The sequence below is a fragment of the Papaver somniferum genome, chromosome 5, assembly GCF_003573695.1.
Source record: "Papaver somniferum cultivar HN1 chromosome 5, ASM357369v1, whole genome shotgun sequence".
In the NCBI taxonomy this organism is placed as follows: domain Eukaryota; kingdom Viridiplantae; phylum Streptophyta; class Magnoliopsida; order Ranunculales; family Papaveraceae; genus Papaver; species Papaver somniferum.
In genome coordinates this window covers 81,074,588-81,096,653 of record NC_039362.1, presented here as the reverse complement: position 1 = coordinate 81,096,653, position 22,066 = coordinate 81,074,588, and the positions used below count along the sequence as shown (strand labels likewise).

Below are 22,066 nucleotides of genomic sequence, written 5' to 3'. Positions count from 1 at the left end.
CAGTAACAGGCTAGACGGGTTTGGACCGGTTTTCTCAACCCGTTCCCGTTCTGTTTGTTTTCACTGAGTATAAATCGAAGAGCCAGCTGCAGAAGCAGGACGTATTAAAAAAAAAAGGGTTGGGAATCTTCGTTGGTCGTTTAACTGGCGGGAAGTCTGTATCGATCTCGGTTGGTTTTTTTACAGGGGGTTAGTCGTGGGAGAGTTTGAGAGATTTTAATGTATTTAAGTCTCTAGGGATTTAGAGGGAGTGTGAGAGAGTCTAGGCAATTTGGGGGGTTTAACCCAAACTCCCGGGAAATCTCTTGTTTTTTGAGAGATTTTGTCCAAGCACAAAAACATCATGAAACTCCCTCAAACTCCCCCAAATTATAAACTCCCTATGACTCTAGTGTTTTACGACTAGGGAGTTTAAAAGATTTTAATCAAATCTCTCACCACTAACAGAGAGTTTAAGGGATTTTGAGGTAGTTTTAGAAACTCCCTATAAATCTCTCACCACTAACAGAGATTTTAAAAGATTTTGACAAACTCTCTCACGACTAACCGGGAATTTGCTAACTCCATTAAAATCTCTCAAACTCTCCCACGACTAACCCCCTGTTAATTGGTTTTTCCTTATGGTTTTGCGGAAGGAGATCTATGGAGGTGAAATACCTGCCGCTTCTTTGTTTCGCGTAACGATGACAAGAAGGTATTATTCTCGTGATCTGTTTATGATTCTATCGCAAGGGATGTTTTCTAAATTATATCTAGTTATGTTCATAAACAAGGATCAAAGCTAAATAAATATTTCTTTATGCTTTTGTTTGACTTCTCTGAGTTAAATCAGTAGGCTCATGTAGTTATGTTTTTTTTTTAGATTTTTTTTTTAATATCACAGATTTAAGAATGTATCTTGGACAATTTGTGTGGCTGAGAGTCTGAGACCTGTATAACTATCAACTATCAAAACTAAGATGACAGTCATATTAGTGTGTTTGTCTTCATGATTATATTCAGATAACAAAATTTGAATTGCTCGTTTGTGGTGTCTGTGCAACAAATTTACACAGAGTGTCTTATCTTTTCTCTTAATCTTAATCTCCGGCAGTAGTGTAGAAGGGGATGTAAAGGACCTGCAATTTGGTTCTCTTGATTGGAATAAACTTGGTCCTCTTTCATCTTGTGATTCCTGTGATGTTGCTGTTCCCACCGTTGTCAACGTCAATGCCAGCAACGCCGACAAGTTCTCACCAGTTGAATCTTATAAACAACAACAAACAGAAGAATATTCCCTCTCTATGATGAGTCGAGAATCTTATAAACAACAAACAGAAGAAGATGCCCTCTCTACGACGAGTACTATAGACTATTCCTACCCAGAAGAAGAATATTTAAAAGAAGGTGAGGCAGATGATGAAGAAGATCTAACACCAACAGAAGAGAACAAAGTGAGTAATAATAATAATAATAACAATTCATTTTATTTATTTTTCAAATTTCTTTTGATGCAATTACAAATAAAGATGTATAAAAACCTTTGCAGCCCCAAACTTTATCTATCTTTCCAGTATATATCTAGATGATGTAATGACAATAAAGATGTTTGCAGGATGAGGCTCCCTCTGGCCTCAGTCTTGAGGTGTCTGAATGGTTTGATTGGTGGGACATGTCAGACCAAAGACTTGAACGATTCATCAGTTCATGTAAAGTGTCAGATGCTGGAGGACTTGAAGCATCGACTTGGATTCATGTGTATGCTTACTTCAATGAGAAAAAACTCTATGGAGGATATGGAGTTGTTGTACGCAATGCGCTAAGAGAACCAATCATTGCTTCAGCTTAAGTTCTCAAAAGCTGGAATTTCATTTTATTATCAAGTATTCAAGGGAATTTTAGCTGGTGTCGCACTTGCTGAGGAAAATGTCTGTTCTCGTTCTCATCTCCGTGTCCGGAGTAATTCGCTTACACTTCCAACTTTCTATAGTCATTTACATTTCTGCTCTTGTGAGGAATGCAAAGCCACGGATGATGAGGCCAGAGTTTGCAAAAGTTGTGACAATTTTATCATGGGTCAAACCACGGATTGCGATATGCATTTGGTGAAGCCTCTAGTCGTGAAACTAAGGAGCAAGAAACCAGAAGATTTTTATACTAGATCGGGTCTAGCTGAACATTATCTGGCAAAATTGGAAAAAAAGAAGATACTTGTAGATGGGTTTGCCACCGATGAAGATGGATCAGGTGAGGTTGGACGTGTGATTAAACCAGCTGATGTTCCTCGAAGGCTAAAACATATTCTTTGGGGAGAAGGTTTAGTTATGTCAGGCAGGAGGATGGACTCTATTGTGTAGTTCAGGTACTCAGTAGCTGTATTTTAAGTTAAGATGAAGGAGATTGTGCTGGTTATGTTGCAGTGTACGGCTGTGGTTCTGGTGGTGTTCACTGTTGCCATCAGTTGAGAACAAGAATGGGTTTGTGGCTGTGTAGGTTTGTTGAGCTGAGTGGTGCAGTAAATCAAGATGTTGTTGTTTGATGTTGTTCAATGGTGAAGACAAAGATGAAGCTGATGCTGCTACAGGAAGTATGAGTTGCAACTGCAGGTAGTGTTTGTGCTGTGGATTTGAGAAGGTGGAAGCTACAGATTTGTTGCTGTTGCAGATGTTGGATGGGATTACAGTTATGTTCCTTTGTGGTCAGGTTGTGCAGCTGATGGCTAGGAGAGATTGATTTAGCAGAGAAGTAATGGAGGTGCTGTTATTGCAGGTGTTAAATGTTATGAATGGAGTTGCAGGGGATGGTTGTGACGAGAGATGGAATTGGCCTGAGCTGGGTATTGCAGGTGGTGATTATAAGGGTTTACATTATGTGTGATGTTCTGGGATGAGTTAGTGCCAGAAGATGAGTGCTTGTGTGAGCAATTGCAGCTGAGCAATGTGAGAATGGTGTATGAAGCTGAAGGTTAGGTTGAAGGATTATGCACCATATGGTGCATCACTGCTGCTAAAGCGCCACCATGGCGTGACTTCGTATTTGGCCTGTGCAAAAAGGCTAGCCGAGTCAGATAACTGACTCGGTCATGACTCAGACCTAGTGGCTGGTTTGACCTTGACTCCCAAGACCATTAGTCAACCGTCAAGTTTGACGGTTGACCGTTACTTTCGCCGGTACTGGTGGCACTTCCGGTCACTTTTGGACTTCAGGCAATAATTTTTGGGCAGAGTTTCTACACGAAGATTTGACCCAGTCATTGTATATGGGCTTTTAAAGATTTGACCCAGTTTTGAAGGATAAGAAGAGCTATAAAAGAGAGAACTTCTTCAACTTTTAAAAATGATGTATTTTCTACTTGCCCTTTTGGAGAGAGCCGTATATATTCCTAGTGTTTGTTTTTTTTATTTTTCATTTTCTTTTATTCACATATTATCGGTTAAGGGTTTAAAGTTGATTTCTTAACATGTTATTTGCATCAATGAATTAGTTTTGTCTCAACTTTATTGTTTATGATTCATTGTTTATATTTCCATATGATTTGAATTAGGGATGTCAACGGGTCCGAGTCTTCCCGGGTATCACTAGACCCAGACCCGGACCCTACTTATAAAGGTCGGGTCCGGTTCCTAACATTTCCGGGTCTGGTTCCTAAACTTGTGGACCCAGAACCGGACCCGTTTAAATACCCGGGTACCCGTCGGTTCCGGGTACCCATTGGGTCTAAAGAAAACTATTTAAAAAATCTCAAAAACTTAATATATTTCTCTTTTTAGCTCGGATTTAAGTAATTTTTATAAAAAATTATTATTATTTCTTATGAATGTACTAAATAAAGATCAAATGTAAGAGAAAAAATTTAAATGAGTAAAATATCAAAGCTAAAACTAGAAAAAATACTTATAATTTTGCTAAAAACATGAATAAAAGAATGAATAAACGGGTACCCGATACCCGCGGGTACCCAATGGGTATTACCCGTTTAAATTTGGGTCCAATCGGGTAATTACCCTCCGGGTCCTAAGTAGCTAATGGGTCCAACTTTAGGACCCGGAACCAGACCCTAATATACCGGGTCCGGTTCCGGATCCGGATAATGGGTACCCATTGACAGCCCTAATTTGAATGCTAGTTTGGTTGAGTCCGGAATCAATTAGATTAGTCTTCATCTCTTAAGCTATCTTAAGTTATATTAGGGTTTTCAATACGTAAAAGTTGTCAATTCCTGATTATAAGTAGTATCGTGTGGTTATTACTTGCAGTGATACATCTCTATAATCACATATGAATCATAACCTTTGTTAAATCGGTTAGTGCTTTTAAACGTTCGATTGCATTGATTACTCTTATTCCATAGAACTTAGTGCTTTTAGGGAGTTAAATTTAATTGTGCTTTTACACTTTAGGTTACTTTCTAGGTAGAATTCACATGTGCATCTTTTAATGTGTTTGTGATGAAATTAAGAAATTAACGGAATATTCTTGCGATCAAGATATTTTAGGACTTTTGATAAATGAGAGATTAAATTTTCAATTCTAGTTATTCACAAAAATACATGTTTGTGAATGATACAATCCCTTGACCAATATCTCCATCTTATTGATTACCTCCAATTGTTTATTTGCTTTTGATTTACTTTTATTGCATTGATACAATCCCCCCTTGGTTACTAAGAAATTTTATAACAATAATAATCTCCTGTGAAACGAATTCTTTCTTACCACATACTTAAGAAAATGAATTTATTTTTGACGCATGCGACATCGATCAACAATTAGTAACTTGTTTTTTTGTCTTCGCTTTAAAGAAAAAAGTTGGCCCCTACTTTTTTCCAAGCATATTATGTGTCCACTGCTTATAATGTTGGCCATGACGATACTAATCACTAACGTGCATGCTAAGAATTTTAAGAGATGAATAGTAGAATGATATTCATTTAATGTGATTCTTAAGACTTGAAGTTTGGGGTTTGTTCAATTGATTCTGGTGTTCGTGAGAGAAGGAGGTGGTGGTGGTTTTTATGGATAATGGTTGTTACCCCCTTAAATAAGCCTTTAGGAGATGTATGGATACATTATGCCCATTTTTAATTCATTTGAAGAAAGAAAGAGAGTGAAGTAAGATCCTCCTGATGTATTTGTTTTCGCTTTCCGGTTTTTCTTTTACCCTTTCGTATTTCTTCATCTTCCATCATATTTTTTTCCTTGCTTTTTGAGTCTAATGATTTTCTACTGAGCCGAAGTCATTTTTCATCCTTGAGGGACAAAATAGTATTTCGTTATGTCGTTCTCTATCTTTAGACCATCTCCAATGAGGGATTTATACCCATATAGAGGGGAAATACCATCTTCTAAGAGCAACTGCAGTGGACGAGTAAACCCAAATATTTGGTCCAGTGGACTGGCGCAGTGGGATGGACTATCGATCAAAATTTGATCAAAGAGTAAAAACCAGATCAAATTTGGTCGGCGACCAAGACCAAACCAAAATATAGTCAGGCGTTTATATAATCTCCGCCTACACCACGGACGCTGATATAGTCTACGCCACTCATCAGGCACTCGTATAGTTAACGCCCAACGAACATGCGTTGGTAAAATGTACGCCCCGTTAAATGTACGCCCCGTCGGGTGTACGTAAAGTTAACGCGGGCAACAGGCGTTTATATTCTTAACGCCTAAAGAGAGGCGTTTATATAGTCAACGCCTATAGTTTTAAAACTTTAGGAAATTTGCTTGGGGCGTTGTCTTTATCAACGCCCCATATTTTTTTTTTTTTGAACCCGGGCGAACGTATAATCTCCGTCCCACACACCAGGCGTTGCTATAGTTCACGCCCCATACCAGGCGTTATCTTTATCAACGCCCCATACCAGGCGTTATCTTTATCAACGCCCCATGCCAGGCGTAATCTTTATCTACGCTGGACGATGAAGCGGACTTTATATCAACGCGCGACCAAATTTACTCGTCACCCGCTACGCCACAGGATGGACTAAACCCAAATTTGGTCTTTTTTTTAGTCTTTGGTCTTTAGTTATACTCGCACCACTGTGGACGCTCTAAGGGCTTGGGAATTTCCTTAAACCCTGTTTCCCTACCCATATATAGGGAATTTGATTAGGGAATAGGTGAATAATGGATGACACAAAATGTTCACCGATAGGTAAACAATAGGTCGATAGGGGAATAAAATAACAATCGGTAAACATTTCACCGATTAGTTTTTTTTATCAAGACATCGATCGGTATTCATTTGACCTATAGGTATTCATTTTAACGATTAGTATTCATTTTAAAAACCACACCAAATGTACTGGTCGGGAAATTGTTTTATGGTCGTGAAACTGTTTTGGATCGGTATATAGTTTACCGATCGATGATCCTATTATTTAACAACCCTTAGGACATGGTCTTCCCTTATTTCTTTACACGTCAAAAAGATTCGTTGCCACCTCGGATTTTAGGGGAATTCCTTCTTCCCTCACTGGAGATGGTCTTAGTTTTCCTTTTTTTTTTTTTCCCCTTGCTACCTTTCATCCTTTATTAATTTTGCAGAAATTATGATTTGGTCCTAATTTAAGGGGTCCCTAATCAGTTTGGTCCACCTACGTTCAAGGGATCTTTATTTGGTCATTTTATGTACGATGCAAAACTATTAATTCTCTCTCACTTATTTTAGTCACTTTCTTTTTCTTTTTCTTTATTTTGTCTCTCTTCTTATTACTTTTCTCTCTCTTTTTAAAATTAAAAATAAAATAAAAATTAAATATCTCTCAAATTATAAGTTAGAACTTTTTTTTTAATATATTTGAAAGCTCTCGACGAAATCTATGCGACGAGCACCTATTGTAATATGTTTTGAAGTGTTAATCTTCGCGATTATTGGTGTCGAACTGATAAGAAAATAGAAAACTTGGAATTCGCGTCTGAGGCTTCCTATCGCCAGTAAAATCTTGCTCGCGAGCGTTGGTTGGTCGTGGGTTAAGAGTATTCTGAAGATTATAAGGTGGACAGGGCCGGCCCTTCCATATAAGCAAGGAAAGCCTTGCTTGGGGCCACACAAATAAAACGGTCACAAAATATTTTTCTTACATTAGCATATAGTTAGGAATGGCCATTTGCCCCACCCAAACCCATCCCCGTGGGTACCCGCCCCGTTCGGGTAGGGTTTTACCCGCACAAATGGAGATGGGATCGGGTATGGATAATACCCTACGGGGATGGGGTGGGGATGGGATTCAAGGTCCACGCCCCATACCCGCCCCGTATCTTTCACAAGTTAGGGGCTTAGACTTTTATGCAACAATGTATATAATTTTTATACTTCCACCACTTAGTCGAGCTTTCTTTCATTTATCATATTCTCGATCATTCTTGTACATTCATCACTTTCGTTCTTTTTTTTTGTGATCAAACACATTCTCTAAAAGTTAAATAGAAAAAACGAAGCAGATAATGAAATGGTTAACGTGGACGAAGATAGAACGTGACAGGAAAAAACAGAAAAACTAATAAGTCATTAACATATTCTTTTGTTCACTTTAAGATAAATTACTGAATTTAAGATTTCAGAATGCGTCGTTCTTACGTTATTATTTTTGTTTGAATCATATTTAAGTTTTGATTATAATCAAATTTATGTATTAACTCAGTGTTACGGATAACTCATGGGAAACACGCCCCATATGAATATTCCCCATACCTGCCCCACCCCAATTCATATGAGTAACGGGGCGGGGATGGGTATTTTTTTTACGAACGGGGCAGTGACTGGGATTGACACTACCCACCCCATACCCGCCCCATGACCATCCCTACATATAGTGTTGAACTGTGCTGTCTATTGTCAACAATGGTTTTTTAGACCAAGTGTTGTAAAAAGCTCACGTTTCAACATCGTTTTGCAAAGCATTGTGAATGTGATCTATTGTCAATGACCAATTTTGTTATAGTGTCTGTTTTGAGAGTCCAAGGTTACCCCTCTTAAGCAATTGTATTTTTTTCTTCTAACTATAATTTTCTTGAAAACAAAAACGATCGAGCACTCAAAATACTTTGGTTCTTTTTGCCCATCCCGACCAACAGATGAAGAATGGACTATGCCAATATGGGACCTGTCTACTCATCTTTTACCATGTTTTACCAAAATGAAAGGGTTATACAAGTTACAAACCCCTCAACTCTTGAAATGAACAAGGGGAAATTGTTGGTGTTGGCTGTAAGTTCTACTAGTTGGAAATGAACAAGAATGTAAGTTCTACTAGTTCTATACCATTATTTTCTGCAGTCACTTGGCAGGCAATGCCGTATAATCTTAGTCGTGGGTGTAAAACCCTCAAAATAATGCCGAGGTTGGCAATTTAACATCTCCCAGTTGTGATGGTGTCGTTTTTCACTGACCTTCAAAACGAATCTCTACCTGGTGCTGGTGGGTGCAATGTGTCCATCTAAATTATTTTCACCTAAATGGGCGCCATGCGTTGAAGTTGTGAACCCCATAAATAAGTCCTAGGACTGCTTGGTTGGAGTTTTATGGCTAGCAATACGAGGACTTTCTTCTTTTGATACCACAAAAAAAAAATTTACTTGGCTTGGGGACACAAAAATATCAGGACTGGCCCTGAAGGTGGAGGATTTTTCGTGTCGATCTGCTGCTAATGTTTGTGCCTTCAAGAATCTTGATGAGACTTTTGTTGTGTTTTCCAAAAGGAGTCAAGAGTATATCGATGCCCGTGTAAGATGGATTTAAGTACAGGATCTCAAAGGGTTCTATCAGAAGTTTCATGACGGTTATTTTGGGGACTGAGCCGGGACTTATACTTATATGCTACTGGGATAAGCAAATTTTGTTCGGACATTTTTTTCTCTCTTTTTTTGATCCATATTTTAGCATCAAACTCAAGTGATCTTTGATCAATATCATCAGCAAATCGTCAAGTCACACAAGTACGTAACCAATTTTTTTTCCCTTTTAGTTTTGTGACAATGCTACTCCGCGTCCTGATCGACGCTCTACTCTTCGCGCAACCGATGTGGTGGCAGTGATGTGTACATTTATCTCTCTTTCTCCAGTTTGGTTCTTTTGTACTCTCAACGGTCTTCAACTTCTTCTAGTTAAAGTTTCTTCCGACCAAAGAATTAATACAATCACAATTTAATTGTATATATTAAAATAAAATTAAGGTTGCATAGTTTGTTTTGAAGGTGGAAGTGAACCTGATTGAATTTATTTAGAGGATTATGTTCTGATGATCTGGGTTTTTCTCCAAATTTTTTTGTCAAATTTTAAATTCAAGCGATTTGAAAATCTAGGTTTTTTGTATTTCGTTTTATTTTTATGATTATCAATTCAAATTATGTAAATTAATCGATTAAGGTTTCCGAGTTTAGTTTATAGGATTCAAAATTTTGAGGTTTTCTAATAAATAATCATGTTGTTCTTCAAATTGAGTTATTTTGAAGCATGTCTTCTTCAAATTTACGATGAAGGTTTGTTGATTATCAACTCCAATTGTACGCACTTGATGAACTCAAGATTCAAAGGTATCTATCAGAAGTTTCATGACGGTTATTTTGGGGATGGAGCTGGGAGTTATAGTTATATGCTACTGGGCCAAGCAAATTTTGTTCCGACATTTTTCTCTCTTTTTGATCCATATTGATCAATATCATCAGCAAATCGTCAAGTCAAACAAGTACGCAACCAAATTTTTTTCCCTTTTAGTTGTAATGCTACTTGGCGTCCTGATCGATGCCCTACTCTTCGCGCAGCCGATGTGGTGGCAGTGATGTGTACATTTATCTCGCTCCAGTTTGGTTCTTTTTGTACTCTCGGCGGTCTTCAACTTCTTCTAGTTAAAGTTTCTTCCGACCAAAAAATTTATACAATGACAATTTAATTGTATAGATTAAAATAAAATTAAGGCTGCATAGTTTGTTTTGAAGGTGGAAGTGAACCTGATTGAAATGATTTGAAAATATAGGGTTTTTGTATTTCGTTTTATTCTATGATTATCAATTCCAATTATGCAAATTATGATGATCTGGTTTTTTTCCAACATTCTCTGTCGAATCTTCAATTTAAACGATTTGAAAATATAGGGTTTTTATATTTCGTTTTATTCTATGATTATCATTTCCAATTATGCAAATTAATCGATTAAGGTTTCCGAGTTTAGTTTATAGGATTCAGAAATTTGAGGTTTTCTAATAAATAATCATGTTGTTCTTCAAATTGAGTTATTTTGAAGCATGTTTTCTTTAAATTTATGATGAAGGTTTGTTGGTACACATTTGATGAACTCAAGATTCATATAAGGTGGGATGGCAACAACATCCACTAATTTTGTAGAAACAATAATTGATAAGTACATTAAAAAGAACGAGACATGTTAATAGGAGGGAAAAATGGATTTGTGGAGGGAAAGATTACAAGGAGGAAATAAAACAATATGGGAGAGATTGACTTCCTAAAAGCGGGAGAAAATGTCTAACATGTCCTTGAACTTAAGTTCAACGGTCAAGATCTCCCACAAAAGGTTAGAAATCAATAATACATCTTCGTCCCCAAAATTTGAAAGTTACAGTCTGTTGAACAATGAAACCTCATCATAGAAACTATCATAAAAAACCATTGCGTTTTCATAAAATTCATCATCATCTCAAATTTAAGTTTAACGATTATAATGCTAACCTAGAATCAATCCCCTGTGATGGAGATGAACCATCTATCGTCAATGTTAAAAATAAATAAACAGACGTGTTAAGCTTTTATCTTCACTCAATTGTTCTTCGAAGATTGAAATGATTTTCACATGTGTCATCAGATCGATGGCATATTGGTTTGATTACTGATTGCAGGGTTTTTTGTTTGGATTAGGAAGATCAAATATTAATGGGAATTATTGATGTGCATTTAGCTGCTTGAGATTATAATTTCATTAATGAAATCAATTATGTAATTATTGTACTACCGTTGTATCAGTTCTTCTTGTATCTAAGTTTCGGCTGTTCGAGGGCAAGAAGTTTAACGGTAAATAAATATCATGGATCAATTATTTTATTAATTCGACAGAAGTATGGCTAGGTTAATTAGGATAGGATTGGTATTTTCAAAAAAAACATCACTTTTATCATTTTGTTTGACTTGGTCTAGACATCGACTACAATCTAACTAGCTTTTTTTCCCTCCTCACATCCATTCTTTCTCCCGAAATAACATGACTCAGTAATAAACTCTTTGGATAACTTAAAGTTTACATACTCCCTCTGTTTTTGGAAAAGAGATACGTTCAGTTTTTCATTTTAGTCTAAAAATAGGCTAAAATGAAAAACTGAACGTATCTCTTTTCCAGAAATAGAGAGAGTATGTAAACTTTAAGTTATCCAAAAAGTTTATTACTGAGTAATAGTATAGGCCAAATTGAAAAAATAAAAATATCTCTTTTCCAGAAACAGGGGGTGTATAAAATTTGGATCATGGACTAAACCTGTTGAAGGAAATTATCCAAACTTACCTTGCACTAAAATAACAATTATAGTAAAATAAATAAACAAAAACAGATTATGTTTTCGTCTTTGGACCCATCGGCATTTGAGAACCACTAGTGCTTTATTTGTTTGGTGTGAACACATAAATCACGAAGGCATCTATATGTTCACAAACAATATTCGCACTCTAGGTACGGACTCGCACTGATAATACAATGGCATTGATTCCTTGGCTCCAAACCTTCGGGTTTATCATAGCCTCATCCAATAACATCGAGAGGGGCGTTTACGTAGGAGAAGATAAAGAAAACGAAGCATAAAAGTAAAACTCATGGAGCGTTAGGCAAATATAAAGTGTTGAAATGTAAATAAGACTGGGATTTACGTGGTTCAGCACTAAGGCCTACATCCACGGGGTTGTTGTTTCACTATATACTTGATGGTTACAAAGATAGTCGAGTGACTTTGGGGTTTACATAGATCTGTATATGGTAAAGGACTAACTTACACTCACAATCTCTCTCTCCTTCCCTTCCTCAATTTTCCGATCCCCTTACTCTTGGTGGAGAGGGGGTATTTATAGGGTTAGAGTGTGGGACCCATCTCTGAGGACCGTTGGAACCTTATCTTCTTGTGTTTTGTGTCCATCACGCGGGGGTCTTCGTTTATTACTTCATCACGCAGAGTCGTCCTCGTTCGTTCCACGGGTTGATCGACACGTATGCTGCTCAGAGTGTTTAATGCGGGTAGTTGAGGTGCCTGCTCGTGTCAGGCAAGTGTCTTCTGCCCCCGTCACATCCATGTCAGTTCATTTTCTCTCCACCGTTGATCTTGGCTTCTTTTGGGGATGAGATAAAGTAACTCTTCGGGAGTTATCTGGTGCTCCGCAGTACATCGTGTTACCGGTACGTCTTTTTAACTTCTGCCCTTAGATTTGTTCGGGCAAAGATCCAACGTCGGCGGGATGGGAATCTTAGCTGTGGGCACATGTCATCATGCTTTGATGATTTTGTCCGCATACTCTCCACGTATGTTCCTATATACACGTGTTTGATGATGAAATATGTGCACACATTTCGGTTGGGATAAAACTTTGGCATCTTATGAACCAATGGACTCCATGAAAGAAAATGAATGACCATAAAACAAACATTTCCGTTCTCATCCTTATTAGTCAATCCCTCAACCAAAAGTCCCATCTTCTCATCCACATCACATTCTTCACACGATTTTCAACTTTATTAGATTTCGTTTTTTTCTTTCAATTAAATTCTTGTCTTATTAACCTCTAAACACAAAAACTCAACACTCAAGCTTAGCCTTCAACCCCATCTGTATTATCCACTACCAACCGTTCAAATTAATACGTGTCATGATCTTAAGTTAGTAGATACTGAGCGGGCCCACACTGTCAGTGGGCCCTAACAGTTAGAAATGGTTGCATAAAATCTGTTCCTGTAAAATAAAGAAAAGACAAGCTGAAAAGCTGTTTTTTTGGTGTTTGAATTTACAGTTATTATGGTTGATATAAAAAATTCCACTACTAGTAAAAAGAAAAATGTAGTTCAATCTCTTTGGAGAGAGTTTGTCCACTTGTTTATTGAATGGTTGCTGTAGCTCTTCTTAGCATGATGATTTTTTATAAGTGTTTGATTCTTATTTGTCAAAAGTTCTGAATGAAGGAATGGTTTTGATAAGGTTTTGATGGAGATAGGACTATTAATATAATTCTTCAACTGGACGTTAAAGTTGGATATTGTTCTTGTTTGTTCATACAGTTGTAGTACAGTTCTGTAACATGGGTTAGTTGTAATTCTCATGTTTGAACAGTAGTGTATATGGTTCACGATTGTATTGAAGTTTGAGTTATGGAGGGAGTTTACAAGTTATAGTGAGAATTAGTGAAGTCTGAAGATGGATAAAAGGATAAGTAGTTGTTGTTAAAACATATACATGATAGCCAGGGTAGGTTTTCTGCTTGCTGCTTCAGTTGCAACCTATGCAGTTAAGCAGATAACTGGAAAGAAGCCGAGCCCGCCTCCGGCTTCTGTTGTAATCAAACCTCCAGGTACTTGTTATCTTTGGCTTAGTAATTGGTTCTAGTTTTTGTGCGTGTTTATTCAAGTACATTGATTGATTACTAAATCATGGTGTAGCATTGTTTTGGCATGTAAAATTTGAATGTGCCTTTCAAGGTTGGTTGATTCTTGGACTGTTCTAACTCAGGTTTACGTTTTATTTCTTTTTGATGACTTGTGAATTTAGAAAATGGCGAAGCAACTATTGAACCAGAGGTGGTTGAAAGAGAAGAGGTTGTCGATTTTACTATTAGCCCTGAAGAGAAAGTAAGTCACAGATACCATTGTCTGTTTTGGTCTAATGTGTAATATTTGTTTTGTGAATCAATGAAGAAGCAAAGATATAGTTAGTTTGAACTAATGTACTTTATGCATATTGGTGGTGATTGATGATTCAAAAATGTTTTATGTTTTGCAGGAAAAGGAAGAAGAAGAAATACATGAACAAGAAAAAGAAACAGAAACAGAAGTAGATGAAGAAAAAAATGACGAAGAAAAAACAGAAGAAATAAAAGGGGAAGAAGAAGAAATAGAAGGGGAAGACAATGAAGAAGTTAAAAGAATTAGCAGTGTCATAAACCCATCTTTGAGCAATCCTTGTTTTCTTGAAGAAGATGAGATTTTACCAGAATTTGAAGATTTTCTTTCCGGACAAATTGACTATCCATTACCAAATGACAAGTACGATTTAAGACAGGATAACGAGAAAGACAGAATGTATGAGCTTGAGATGGCTAATAATGCAAATGAACTTGAACGGCTAAGGAACTTAGTTAAGGAACTGGAAGAGAGAGAAGTGAAACTGGAAGGAGAATTACTTGAGTATTATGGTCTGAAGGAGCAGGAATCAGATGTCACGGAGTTACAGAGGCAAGTAAAGATAAAGTCAGTCGAAATCGATATGCTGAATGTCACCATTAATTCATTGCAAGCTGAAAGAAAGAAACTCCAAGATGAAATATCACAGGGAGTCGTGGCAAGAAAGGAGCTTGAGATTGCTAGGAACAAGATTAAAGAGTTGCAGAGGCAAATTCAACTTGACGCCAACCAAACCAGGGGACAATTATTGATGCTCAAACAACAAGTTACTGGTCTCCAGTCAAAGGAAGAAGCCACATTCAAGAATGATTCTGAAGTAGAGAAAAAGCTCAAAGCCGTGTCGGAATTAGAAATGACAGTTGTAGAGCTTAAGAGAAAGAACAAAGAACTTCAGTTTGAGAAGAGGGATTTGATGGTTAAACTGGATGCTGCTGAGACCAAAATAAGAAACCTGTCCAATATGACAGAGGTGAGATTCTTTTTATATCATGCATATGAAAGTTTAAGCCTCTGCATGTTTGATCCGGAAATGATTAATGAACAAATTCAAACTTGTGAAAAAAAGAAAAAATCTTAGTCTTAGTGCATCAATTTAAGTAGTATAACTTATATGCTCTGATTTATCTCATTTTCTCAAAACTCATCCTGTAGCCAGTGTAGTTCCTCACAAGCAAGATAACTAGAGTTGGTTTTGCATTCCACTGAGACAAACCATGCTTTCAGGTTGTTATCGTTGTTTACACAAAGTGCATTATACAAAGCGTAGGAGAGACAATTGTCGTCTCACTTAAGTAAAAAACATAGGGAGGTCATGTTTCGTTATGTAGGACAGACCTGAACTCCAATTTTAGATGATTTCGACCATTTTACTCATGCACGTGAATATTTGCATTGTGCTGTTGCAGACTGAATTGGTTGCGCAGGCAAGGGAGGATGTAAGTAACTTAAGACATGCAAATGAAGATCTCCAGAAGCAAGTGGAAGGGCTTCAATTGAACAGGTTCAGCGAAGTTGAAGAGTTGGTTTACTTGCGATGGGTCAATGCTTGCTTGAGATTTGAACTTCGAAACAATCAAACAGCAGCTGGAAAACCATCTGCTCGTGATCTCAGCACAAACTTGAGTCCTAAATCTCAAGAGAGAGCGAAACAGCTTATGTTGGAGTATGCAGGATCTGAACGTGGACAAGGAGATACGGATCTTGAAAGTATTGCCTCCCCTTCATCCCCCGGGAGTGAAGATTTTGAGAATGCTTCTATGGACAGTTCATTCAGTAGGAATAGTAGTTTTAGTAAAAAAACTAGTCTAATCCAAAAGCTTAAGAAGTGGGGAAAAGGCAAAGATGATTCAAGTATGCTTTCATCACCTTCAAGATCGATAGGATCACCTAGCAGGAGTTATCGACCCTCCATGTCGAGAGGTCCATTGGAATCTTTGATGATAAGAAATGCTAGTGATAGTGTTGCCATCACTACATTTGGAAAGGAGTGGGAATCTGCCGATTCTCCAGAAACACCTAACCTTCAAAGAATTAGATCACGGGTTCCATCCAGTGATTCACTTGTCAATGTAGCTGAATCATTCCAATTGATGTCTAAATCAGTTGATGGGGTTATAGATGAAAAGTACCCTGCTTATAAGGATCGACACAAGTTGGCGTTAGAGAGGGAGAAGGCAATCAAGGAGAAAGCCGAGCAAGCAAGAACAGAAAGATTCACTGGTGTTTATTCAAGCTCAGATTCACAAGGAAAGGTGGGTGATAGGAAGCCTGCAATCTTGCCGCCGAAACTTGCCAAAATAAAGGAGAAAGTCGTTGTAACTGGTGGTTCAGGTGAGCAAACAAATAATGATGCTACCGAAGTTGCATCCCAAGTGGTGAGCAAGATAAAGTATGCCGATATTGAAAAAAGGCCTCCAAGGGTGCCTAGGCCGCCTCCTAAATCATCAGGTGGTGGTCCTGGTGCTGCTGCTGCAAATGCTAATTCTCCAGGTGGAATACCTCCTCCGCCAAGGCCACCAGGAGGCCCTCCACCACCACCACCACCACCTGGCGGTGGGCCACCTAGGCCGCCACCTCCACCTGGAAGTTTGTCAAAAGGGCCAGGGACTGGTGATAAAGTTCACCGAGCTCCCGAGCTAGTGGAATTCTATCAGAGTTTAATGAAACGTGAGGCGAAGAAGGATACCACATTAGTTACTTCTTCAACATCAAATACAGCCAGTGCTCGGAGCAATATGATCGGGGAGATCGAGAACAGATCAACGTTCCTATTAGCTGTAAGTTTATGTTTTACCTACTTCATTTCCATTCTTGTTTCGGCTTCTTCAGAATAACTTGATGTGAGTTTTCATTTTGCTAAGAAAGTAAATTGCATTATCTGAATCCAGGTGAAAGCCGATGTGGAGACACAAGGTGACTTTGTTCAATCATTGGCAACTGAAGTGCGTGCATGTTCTTTTACCAATATAGAAGATCTACTGACATTTGTGAACTGGCTAGATGAGGAACTCTCCTTCTTGGTATGTCCCCTCTACACTTCAGAGCTGAAGTATGATATTCATATTCAAACTCATTAGGTTTGGGGATGGTTTTTAAACTGGTGATGAATTGGATTCTATTAACACAGATAAATAAATACTTTCTCTTCTTCGGTATGGGCATTAAGCCCTAAGCATTATGCAAGATTTATGTAAAAATGCTGTGTAGACTTTCTTACCCACATGTGGTAGAAATGATTCCATTTCTGCATTCTGTTTATAATCCTCAGGCTTAAGTAGCATTCAATGGTTTTATTTCTGCATTATTATATAATAAACGCCTTGATTAGCATTTGCAGTTTCTATTTAAATCATTGATCGCAATGTCCTGATGTTAAAATAAAAACATAGGTTGATGAGCGTGCAGTTCTTAAGCACTTTGATTGGCCTGAGGGGAAAGCGGATGCATTGAGAGAAGCAGCTTTTGAATACCAGGATCTGATGAAACTTGAGAAACGGGTCTCTACCTTTGTTGATGATCCCAAACTTTCATGTGATGCTGCTCTGAAGAAGATGTACTCATTACTTGAAAAGTGAGTTTATCTTGTCTTTGATGTACAGTCAAAGTTATTTTAGCTTTTCCAACTGATCTTTGTTGAGATTATTCCATCTCTTTACAGGAACTAATCTTCTTTTATTTTTCAGAGTGGAATCAAGTGTCTACGCACTATTACGGACAAGAGACATGGCTGTTTCTCGTTACAAGGAGTTTGGAATCCCCGTTGATTGGTTGCTTGACTCAGGTGTTGTTGGAAAGGTACACACCAAAACTGTAGTAGGCTATGGGTTTTAAATGTTCCTTTTTTTCCTTAGCATTGGTGATGCAGCTTAAAGAACCGTCTACACTTGAAATCGAAAGCTAGAGATTCTGCAGGCCAATATGTTTAATGGGATACTAAGATTGCTTTCTCACTGCAGATCAAGCTTGCATCTGTACAGTTGGCAAGGAAGTACATGAAACGAGTAGCATCAGAGCTTGATGCTTCAAATGTTCCCGAGAAAGAACCAAATAGAGAATTTTTGCTTCTGCAAGGTGTACGATTTGCGTTCCGTGTTCATCAGGTAATCCCGGATCTTCGTATGATTAGCATGCAAAAGAAAAGAAAACACGCCAACTCTGCAGTCAAAACTATGCTTGTTAGAATTAAATGTATTATGAGAAGCTAAATATTTAGTAGCAGTACTTTGTTCAGCACATCTTCTTGGATTATTCTTATAAATGAACGTTCTAACTCTGAGATTATTTCCAGTTTGCTGGAGGTTTTGATGCAGAAAGCATGAGGGCATTTGAGGAACTGCGAGGCCGTGTCCATGCACAAAAAACTGAGGAGCAAAATACATCCGAATCATGAGGACTCCTCTCTCTCTCTCTCTCTCTATTTATTTATTCCTTCTGTTTATCTATTGTATATGTCAAAATCTTGTTCATCTTGTAATGGAAAAATAACAATACCAAGTCTGAGATCTTAGCGAAATAGCCAATATTACAGAGTGGCAGTATTCTTTTAAAAAGTAACGAGTAGAATGCACACCTGCAAATCCATTTGTACCAAACCCTTTAAATTCCTTCTAGATGTAATAATTTCCACACAGTTTCTGAAATTCACCGCAGAGAAACGAGCTATACAATTCAGCTTCAGCTGCTGTTGAAATTCATTTCTCCTCTATTCCGGCTTTATAAGATATTTGAACAATGAGGAGAATTTGACTTCTATCTTTAAGCTGAGAGTTTTAACTCGTAAAGGTATGTGTCCTCGCAACAATGTTCCTATCCAGATTCAGGATCCGGATACCAATTTGACAGCCAACCATGAAATTCAAGCGTAACGAAAACAAACAAGGAGAAGAAAAAGTTACAGAAACTAGAAAGGGAAACAGAATCATTCTTGAATGAATCTCAAAGAAGGGAAACTTGTTCACATTTTGTTTTACATACAATGTGCTTTTACAATTGTACTTCTAGCTGCATATATCAGAAGAACAAATCATGACCATGTTTTGGACAGTTATTATAATTTTTTGGAGATTTAGTGAGAAAAATGGTATGTCAATTTCTGCACATGTAAAAGAAAACCTTATCGCATTGTGACCACAACACTTCTGCCCACGAATTTGGCACCTCCCACTTTTCCTTGGATAGAATTAGGCAAACGGATAACACGTCTTTGATCCCCAGCTTCCACCAACAACTCTGATCCTCCTCTATACTGCAAGGCAGTAACAAACAATATCAATAAACACCATTTGAAAGATGTTTAGACTTCCTAGACTCGTACTTCTGTTTTGAACTCTCCTGAGCAAGAATTTACTGTGTGCAAACTAAGAGCCTTCACTTTTGGATTTAGGTACTCATGTGGTTGACCAGTAACATAATTTGACCTTAACTAAAAGCCTAAAAAGGTTTCCACCTCGAAGATTAACCAGATTAGAAAAAATCCAGATTAGTGCATAGGTAAAGGACCTACCTGGAATAGCTTGATCTCTGACTTATCAAATCCTGGCATGAAAAGCGTCACCGACTTATTGGCTGCGTTGAATGTAACCGGTGATGGAAAACTGTCATTTCTTTCTGCCGCAAAAACCAAACGCACATCTTCTCCTACAGATTTGAGCACTACTGCATCCCAATCTATGGGGGAACCAATTGAGAGATATGGCATAATTGCAGAAGGCAAAGGTGAAAATTTTGTCTTGATCACGTCTGCAGATTCTGTAGATTGTGGAGGAGCATAGCCAAATGCACCAGAAATATGTGCACCAGACTGAATTGCACATCCCCAATAGCGCATTGCAGCATTGATGGATGTCGGATTATTTGGGTCCATCACGAGGTAACAGCTTAACTTTGATGGTTTAGCGAAACCAGTAGATACTCTCTGTGGAGCACATATATATCGACACTCTATATTAAGAATTGTAAGGCCAATAAGAAGAAAGAGAGGAACAAGAGAAAGGAAACACACCTCCAGCATCCGCTCAATGTCATTCCATATATCTGAACTCATTTTTCCATCAAACCGAGATCTGCCATCATTTAACTCGACGGATTCTTCTGCCAATCTCAAAAGTGAGGGAGCAGTCAGTCTCCCAATATCCGTCTTCTCAGCCAGGTTCCGTAAATATTTCAAGTACGATCTGTCCACATTTATATGTCATTCGCCATAGACGCCAACATAAAGAAGGGTGAATGGGTTGGGGACAAAGCTTTAAAGAAAGAAATTTTGTTAACCTTGCTGTCTCAGTTGCACTAATCATCCGCAAAGTCTCCTCATTGCTAACACCATCATATATCACTATGTCAAACTTTTCTTGCGTCTGTTTTTTTGCTGCCGAAGTCCTCTCTGTGACTCCTACCAGTTTCTGAAGTGCCAGAGCTGCAAAAATTGATCCCATCCCAGGTAGCACACCAAGTTCTTCACCCACCACCTACTACATTAGAAACTAAGATGCATATGAAAATGTACCTTTCTTTGTAAAGTTGTTGTTGTATCCTGTAACTAGATAAGATTATTACATACCCACCCCTTCAATAACTCCTTGAGTAAAATTAAGACGAGCATCTGCTTTCTTCAGCTGATTTAGTGGTTCAAGAAGCATCTGCAGTTAACAAGCCATCATTAAAGTACATTGGTGACAGTTATCTAGTTAGGGTTGGGCAGTTTGAAACCGACGAGAGAAGTGGCGGAAAACATGGTGCCAAATAATACCATCTCTACTATATATTGCATATTCTAAATGCCTTAAAAGTGTGGTTTTCCAAGGTCTAATAGCTTTCTTAGAGCAAGCACTGATATCGATCAAAAAGGAAGAAAAAATACAACCAACAAAAGCAAGCACTTTTGTTGCATGGATAAACTCCCTATTCATGGAATAATGATCCTAATATTGAAAATTTAGCTAAAAGGCAAGTTTTCTTTCATCTAAAAAAGTATCCAGATACTGAAGACGCTAGACCTGAGCAAGCCACCTGACTGCTACTAATGCAACTAAAGTGACAACAGAACCGACATTAGATAGGGCATCTTCCTTCAATAACCATAGTGGTCGTCCAAGGGAATTGTTTCCTTGCCTATGTCTTCCTGAATTGTGCTTGCTCTTAAACTAACATCCCTCCTATTCCTGTAGATAAACTCAAAAATGTAGGTAAAGAAACACCTACCCTACTAAAAACAAATTCCCATGTCAGACCTAGCTAGCTTGCTCACACTTTAGTCCTTACCCTCGCATAGTATTATACAGCGCTTTAAGCCTAAATCCGAGCAAAGTAGACAAAAATTTACCGCTTCAACAGAACCTTAAATAGCAATTTCAAGTGTACTAAAAATGCAGAAGAAAAGGGTAAAAAACACATACTTTAGTGGTGTCGAACCTAACAACAGAAAGATTGTTGTTGCATTGAGTAGGAGAAGTTCCAATTTTACAACCCATAAGATATTCAGCAGTAGGATCTTGAGATTGTATTACCAAGCATGTATTAAGCCCTTGTTTAGCATAATACTGACCTTCCAAAAACAGGAAAAAAAAAATCTCAAAAAATGTAACTCTTGAGTCTAAGAATAAATAACATTAGAATATGTTGATAATTACCTGAGCTGCAAGAATGGATGAAGTAGTTTTCCCGGAACCTCCTTTACCAAGAAATGTGACTAACTTTGTTGTTGTATTAGATTCTGCAGACATTTTAATTGAATTTGGGCGAAGTGTTTTGCTAAATTGAACAAAGAAATTGGGGTTTGGTTTAGAGTTATTTTTATGGTTCCATTGAATTGGGGATGATGTAAAGATGAAGGATGAAGATAGAGAAGAAGACATTTTGGTGGCGCTAACACTAAAATCGGACTCTGTAATAGATAATACCGTAGAAGGGTGAGGAGTTGAAGTTGCCGTTATTACGGGTTTAGATAAGTTTTCAATGAGATTTTCGTTGTAATTCACCTATCTTTAGTGTCAGTCAAATTTGGGTGAAGAGGACCTTCTTCTTGCTTTGGACATAGATATTTTTGTATCACTTCTGAATGGACAAAGATATCATACTTTGTTGGGACTTGGGAGCATGAACACCTCTCATTTTTCCTTGGTAAAAATAGAATCCTATTATTGGGGCCGTAGTGGGTGAGTTTTTGGGGGCAAAAATGCTCTGTGTAGTTAAAAAACGGATAGGGGGAG

The 22,066-nt window shown here is 37.8% G+C and overlaps 3 protein-coding genes across 4 annotated transcripts; 2 read left to right on the top strand and 1 right to left on the bottom strand.

Annotated features, from left to right (window-relative positions):
* The first annotated feature begins 534 nt into the window (after positions 1-534).
* LOC113282025 lies at positions 535-3,474 on the top strand. The gene is made up of 3 exons (XM_026530943.1): positions 535-694; positions 1,094-1,433; positions 1,595-3,474. Exons 1-3 carry the CDS (start codon positions 621-623, stop codon positions 1,826-1,828), a joined length of 648 nt encoding a protein of 215 aa, XP_026386728.1. The 5' UTR covers positions 535-620; the 3' UTR covers positions 1,829-3,474.
* Positions 3,475-13,035: 9,561 nt separating this feature from the next.
* Positions 13,036-18,466, top strand: LOC113282023 (protein CHUP1, chloroplastic-like). Its single transcript, XM_026530939.1, has 9 exons — positions 13,036-13,534; positions 13,732-13,811; positions 13,963-14,832; positions 15,269-16,639; positions 16,751-16,882; positions 17,252-17,433; positions 17,546-17,657; positions 17,819-17,962; positions 18,151-18,466. Exons 1-9 carry the CDS (start codon positions 13,420-13,422, stop codon positions 18,250-18,252), a joined length of 3,108 nt encoding a protein of 1,035 aa, XP_026386724.1. The 5' UTR covers positions 13,036-13,419; the 3' UTR covers positions 18,253-18,466.
* Positions 18,467-18,763: 297 nt separating this feature from the next.
* LOC113282024 (uncharacterized protein At1g26090, chloroplastic-like) lies at positions 18,764-21,818 on the bottom strand. 2 transcript variants are annotated; one of them, XM_026530942.1, is made up of 7 exons: positions 21,488-21,818; positions 21,254-21,402; positions 20,423-20,497; positions 20,130-20,326; positions 19,864-20,035; positions 19,366-19,776; positions 18,764-19,107 (listed from the first exon to the last, which is right to left on the bottom strand). In XM_026530942.1, the coding sequence occupies exons 2-7, from the start codon at positions 21,326-21,328 to the stop codon at positions 18,976-18,978; spliced, it is 1,062 nt and encodes a 353-aa protein (XP_026386727.1). In that variant the 5' UTR covers positions 21,329-21,402; positions 21,488-21,818; the 3' UTR covers positions 18,764-18,975. The 2 variants fall into 2 exon arrangements, with proteins under 2 accessions (XP_026386727.1, XP_026386726.1); XM_026530941.1 differs by having other exon boundaries at positions 21,254-21,397.
* Positions 21,819-22,066: the final 248 nt, after the last annotated feature.